The 6,444-nt window shown below is 39.0% G+C and overlaps 1 protein-coding gene across 1 annotated transcript; it reads right to left on the reverse strand.

Annotated features, from left to right (window-relative positions):
• Positions 1 to 2,225: 2,225 nt before the first annotated feature.
• FGFBP1 (fibroblast growth factor binding protein 1) lies at positions 2,226 to 5,673 on the reverse strand. Its single transcript, XM_054065396.1, has 2 exons — positions 5,541 to 5,673; positions 2,226 to 3,963 (listed from the first exon to the last, which is right to left on the reverse strand). The coding sequence occupies exon 2, from the start codon at positions 3,937 to 3,939 to the stop codon at positions 3,247 to 3,249; it is 693 nt and encodes a 230-aa protein (XP_053921371.1). The 5' UTR covers positions 3,940 to 3,963; positions 5,541 to 5,673; the 3' UTR covers positions 2,226 to 3,246.
• Positions 5,674 to 6,444: the final 771 nt, after the last annotated feature.

Genomic DNA, 6,444 nt, shown 5'->3' on the forward strand with positions numbered 1-6,444 from the left:
AAAGTCACTACTGCCATTGGTCCAAGTTATTCAAACAGGTTTTGACACAACGACAATTGGTGCACCTGAGCAAAAGACACAAGATAGAGCTCAGCTGTGAAGATTTTCATAATGACCACAGGTCCTAAGATGAAGAATACGTCTAATTGTTTTATTTATCCTAACCAGCCTAACTCCAGAAGCACCAAAGTTGTAGTGACTTAACTGGCTCTGTCAATGCCCAGAAGTAAGCAACTGATATGTAACTGCTGTCAAGTGCTTACTTTGTAGGTGTAGGACTGAAACACAAGGCTTGGTAAATGCAATGGGAACTTAGATGCACTTAGCTGTAGACTCATGGTCTGGGCAGTTATGGAAAAGGCTGTTCATGAAGTTAGATTACGATATCTGAGGGTATATTTCCCTCAGACCTTGCTATTCTGAAATGTGCCCTTCTGAAGAGCAGCCAGGACTGCATATCCATGGACATTAAAAATGTCATCCTTTGTTTGAGACAGTTTTGAGATCTGTGCTTTCACATTAGCCAGCCTTCAAGGAGAAAGGCTGATCTCCTTTTTCTCCTGATGCTCCACACTGTCCTTGTAGGAGAGCGGCACAACGGCATGCATCGTAGATGAAATGCACTTGGGAACTGTTGAAATTGAGCATGCTTTTCTCCTATGAAGAGCCATGTGTGAAGATAAAAGTCAGACCTGAAAGAAAATAAGAAGGCGAAGCAGCAGAAATGTAATGCAGCCCAGAAGAGGATCATAAGGCTCCAACACATGGATCCAGGTGCTGACAGTCCTGCATGTGTAGATGTAGCTCACAGCTTTGGAATTGCAAGCTGGAATTTGCACTGGGATATGCCACAGGAAAGTTGGTGTGCTTGGCTGGCCAGCAGCCACAGGGGAAGTGGTGCTGTCTGGCAGCGTAGAGTGGGGTGGATCACACTTCAGGCAAGAAAGCACTTCCCATAGTGCGGGTAACAGCAGCTGAAGGTAGTTAGGATTGGACATTTTCCAAAAGATATGGAGCAATTGAGCCTCTTAAGACTGGCCTGCCCCGTGTTCTGGTTGTGATCTGGGTTTATTATACAGGTATCTGTATAACAGATTAGATATTCATAACTAATTGCTACAACGTATTATTTCTTGAGCCAAATGTGTGCTCCTAATCCTTCCTCTGCATCTTTTGATTGTCTTATGGTCTGCTAATGTGAAGTGGTGTAGGCCAACATACAAAGTGTGTGTAGCAGCTGGACTCACCTGCACTTTCAATACTTACATACCTACCTTAAGAATAAGGAGTTGGTAGCTGTGTTTCCACCCTGTCTCGGCTGTGTCCTCCATTCTCCACAGGAGGTAGAATTGATGCTCCTTTTTACTGGAGTTTTGCTTTGCTGTAAGCATGAATCCAACAGAATTTGTCCTGAATAGCCTGGTAATACCCAGTTTCCACACGGCATGCAGAGCATGGAACTTCAGTAAGAAGAAGCTGCTTCTTTTTTTGCCATTCAACTTGGTAAAATGCAGCTGAATCCTGCTCAAACACAGTTTGTCTGACTAATAGCAGCATCCCACATTCAAGATATTAGTCACATAGAGATTGCAATATAATAAGTAGCAAAAAATGTAAATTAATATCATATGAAGTACTTACAAGAGCTTCCAGAATACTGTACTCTTTAAAATACTGTAGCTAATGCCTGAGCTGATGTCATGCCTTCTTCCTGACTCTGCCAAGATGATTACAACCGTGTGTAAGAAGGCTTGATTCTACTAACATAAAAAAATATAATTTCCATCTAAATTTAAGTATTTTCACTAAGTTAATCCTTCATTGCAAAGAAAATTATAACCAATGTTAGATAATGACAAGGGCCTTTATTGCTGTAGCAACAACACTGAGCCTTCCCCAGACATTCTCATTTAAATAAAAAGTGAGTGTATGTGACCATGAAGAAAAAGAGAGATGTTACAGGACGTGAGTTACCCATAACATCTCATAAATATTTTCTCAAATACTCAATCAGTGAGATAATTACAAAAGGGAACTGCCTACATTTTCTCATGAAACAGAAATATTATTGTAATTTGCTAGAAATGCTCAGAAAAATTTTATTTTGTGGAAGTTCAAGTTTCTCCAAGTGGACTGCTTTGGTAGGATCTGGTAGGAGACTATCCTTCCCAGTTGCATGCCACCAGAAAAGTGTAACACGTATACTACATTTCTTCCACCTAGAGAATCAAATATTAGCAAAACTCAGTTGTCATTATTTAGCTTTACAGTTTCTAAAATCTCTGTTCTTGTAGAGTTTGTTTGGATTTTTGGTTTTAATACAGACGAAGTGTAGTGCATAGAAAAGTTTTTATTAGTCTTGTCCATACATAAAGATAACAGAAAATGGAACTTCAAAAGAATGTAGAGGCAGTGTTGAGCTAAAGTGCTTTAGCTGCTTGAGTGAGGGGTTCAGTCCTGGGCCTATGTACGAACTTGTACAACTCATTATGTCTCTGCAGCTCTGTTTACCAGAAAATGAGTATAACATAGTTCATACTATAGGGGAAAAAAGGAACTGAAGTTAGCAAAGTTTTCCAAACTAGCTACTAGCTAAACTTTGATCAATTTGGAAAGCTGAAGCTTTTTGAAATTAGGGAAAAATCTGAAAATTTTGTTGTCCTTTATTACCACAATGTTGGAAAGCATTATGTAGTTCCCTATCAAAATGCTGATTGTTGCTGGCTGACAAAGCTGAGGTCTGCAACACTGCTAAGTATTTCAAAACTGCTTCGTAAGCAACACTTTGCCTAGATCCTTTGAAAGATCAGTCCTTGACAAAGGCTTAGTGCTTGCAGAGAAATCTAGTCAAACACACAGAGAGACAGAGGGAATATTTTGAATATGTTGTGAAGTTTATTATTCTTAATAATTTTTAGGTCAAAAGTATTGTACATAACCAAGAAGTGCATAGCACTGAATTCATTGCTTTGGCTAGCACAGCTCAAAGAGGGGCAAGGGGACTACTTGTACACTTCTGTGTAGAGTACGCAATTGGCAACACCTGTCCAGCAATCTATGTGCAAATAAAATTTATAACTTCTTTCAACTATGTCAAGTGTAGGCTGTTGTGTATATACAAAATCAGAAAAATATATGATTTTTTTTCTTATATACACTATGTAACATGATAATAAAATATGGAATGGTTTGCAGTAACTTAGATGAGTCCGGACTTTCATGACACAGAGCTTTAAAAACACCTCCTCAGCACTTTTTGTCTTGCACCATTGTGATAAAAAATTTGCATAAAGAAAGCAAGCTTTCTGGACAATATTCCTCAGCCACCTTCTTCTGATCAATATAGTCTATGTCTTCAACACAGTCTTGAGGACTGTGTTCTAGCTTTTTTTCAGTCACAGAGGCAGCTGCTGGAGTCTGAACAACTTCTTTTGCAAGATCCACTGATGTTAGTAGGCTTGAGTGAGCCAACTTTAGGTGAGCACTTCGTGGGCCTTTCCTACATAGTTTAGATTTTAGAACACTTTTGGGGTCTTGACAGATCTGCTTCTGCTTCTTTAGGGATCGGGAGACTTGTTTCCAGTAGGATTTCTGGTTAATTGCATAGTGTGAACAGGTGGAAGGGTCTCCAGAGAATTCACACCAGAACTTGCTCTCACCATGCTTGCACTCTATGTGCAAAGTCACAGCATTCATGTCAGTCACTGCCCAGGTGCACTCAACGTTTTCTTTGGTTTTAAACTTGCCTTTAGGAGATGCTTTTCCTCTCTTTAACTTCCTCCCTTTTTCATTTTCTTGGTTAGATTCAGTTTCTGGTTTTCCACCATCTTCTATGCCTTTTCTACCCTTTTTTCTTTCCTTCTGTCTTTCACAGTTGGTTAGTAGCATCTGGGAGACCAGAATCAACAAACAAAGAAGTCCAAAGCTTTTGATCCTCATGGTCTCTGTTTTGTTGTTACCTGCCTATAAAACAAAGAAAGAAACACAAGCTAAAAACATTTTCACTTGGTACTGGACTCCATTTGACAGCTGCAGTATTTTAGAGGTGGTATTGCACTGCACTTTGACACCTCTTATCGTAGAATAGTTTGGGTTTGGAGATACATTAACAATCATTCAGTTCCAACCTGCCACAGGCAGTAACACCTAATAGATGAGGTTGTTCAAAGCCTCATCCGGCCTAGCCTGGAGCACCTCCAGGCATGGGGCATCCATAACATCTCTAGACAACCGTTTCCAGTGCCTCACCACACTCACAACAAAAAAAATTCTTCCTAATATCTAATCTAAATCTCCCCTCTTTCAGCTTGAAAATGTTACCCCTCATCCTATCACTACAGTCTCTGATAAAAAGCCCCTCAACTATTACAATGATGTTATCAGCAAAATCCCCTTTCCTTTATATGAATAATACCTGATTTCTAGAACCATTATGTATTGTCTTTGAGATCTGTATATGGCTATGGAGCAAGTCCTTCTGATCAAATTACTTAACTATCTATGCAATGTGGAGCAGAAAAGAGTCACTTCCAGGACATGCTTTGTCCAGTGGCTGATATACTTTAATTAAAATTTCTTTTGCAGTCAGAGAAGGAATTGGAACCTGGAATTTGTCAGTCTCAGATGGATATCTGAAATTATAGTATATAAAGCAGCTGTTCCTGTGATCTCCCAGTATGTAAGTGACACATAAGTCATTTTGACTCCAACCCCTAGCTATTCTTCAAAAACATGCCAGACAGAAAGGAAATCATTTGGTTCAAGTTGAGCAAAATTACTTCTTAGGTACTATGAAAATTGTCTTAATTCACTCATTATGCTAATATGTTAGCTTTCTGCTGAAAAAAATACTAATAGTAGTCTTTCCAGACACCAACAAGTAGCTATTTATGCATTCTTTGCTGCCTTCACTGTTAAACAAACAGAACTAGCTTTTTTGCTTTTGAAGACACCTACAGTGTACCAGCTGTGTCTAAAGCTACCAAATTCAAGGCGCAAATATGCAACTTCAGTTTTAGCTAATCCCTGTGTCTGCACAGAGCACTTTTTTTCTGTAGATTTTTCTTTTTACAAAACTTTTTTGGGGATCAGAGCATGCCATAACAGAAGAAAATTTAAATCTGGCATCTAGTAGATTAAAACCCTAAAGGTACTTTCAGATGTCTCCATCATAGCCATTTCTGTAGCCAGGTTTCTGGGTTAAAAAGCAGAAATTCATGTGCAGGCATGCTAATAAGGAACCTATTTCAACATTCAACTGTCTGTAAATATCTTTAGTTACATAAATTTAGAATCTAGAACACATAGGTAGCAGCAGATGTGAGCACGTTCTATTTTTGCATAGTTCTTACTTGATTTGCTTCATGCTTTGTACTACACACAGAGATTTTCACACTCTAAAACCCTCTTTAGAGAATACCATGTAGTATTTACAGTTCCCTTGCAAATACAGCAGCTAATAACATTAAAATGAATAATGATGTGCCAGTAACCTTCTGTTGCAAGTGGAACACTGCAAAAGTAAGATAACTAAGACATACCTTGCTCAGGGCTTGGAGGTATCCAAAAGCAACTTCTGATGTGACTCGTCTCTTTCAAAAGAATCAGAGCTAGTTGTAAAAGCGGCATGGTATTTATAAAGGCAGAGACACACCTTCAGGTCTCCAGCAAGACTATTACAACACAATAGAACACTTCAGTGCCATGTTCATTTATGTCTGACACACCTCCTGGGAAAAGTGCCAGTTCTCATTCAGAGCACAAAAAAACCCCAAACCCCAAGCTATGGTGGGGTGACAAGGTGTGTTTCCATAAATTAAATGTTACTTTAGCCAAGTCCTTCCCTCTTCATAAACAACGATAAGAACTTTATTAAATCATAGGCTTCTCTGAAAGAATTTTTCCAGGCCACTGAGGGATGGAGCCTGCAACGCCCTCAGCAAAGTGCACTACCATTGTGTTTAGCTGAGTTTGTGTAGTAGTGTTTAGTGATTCTTTGTGAAATGGAAAGTATTCCACAAAACATTTCAAAGTTACCTTTTAAAGAGTTTCTTAACTCCTATCACAGAAATTTATTGGAGAATATTTAAAAATCAAAGTAAGTTATTATCCTGCATTAAGAGCAACGTTCATTATGGTGAGATGATCACAAGCACAGAGTTCAGAAACAAATTCAAGCCCCTTCAGAATTACTGACCGCGCAGGGTCCGAGAGCTGAGATTGATTGCATAGCACTGAGCTATACATTTCCTCTCTATTAGCTTTTGTGTATGTAAAGAAGTGGGTTACACCATGAGATTTCATTATGGGACCACATCTAATGCATATTAACCTGACAGTGAAAGAATAAGAATTAGGTAAACATAGAAACGCTTTCAGGGGTGGGAATTCTGTTAAAGAATGGATAAAGGAGCTAGTGCTTTTGTTGCTCTGTTGCTTCAGGTG

Source organism: Cuculus canorus, chromosome 4, assembly GCF_017976375.1.
Source record: "Cuculus canorus isolate bCucCan1 chromosome 4, bCucCan1.pri, whole genome shotgun sequence".
In the NCBI taxonomy this organism is placed as follows: Eukaryota; Metazoa; Chordata; class Aves; order Cuculiformes; family Cuculidae; genus Cuculus; species Cuculus canorus.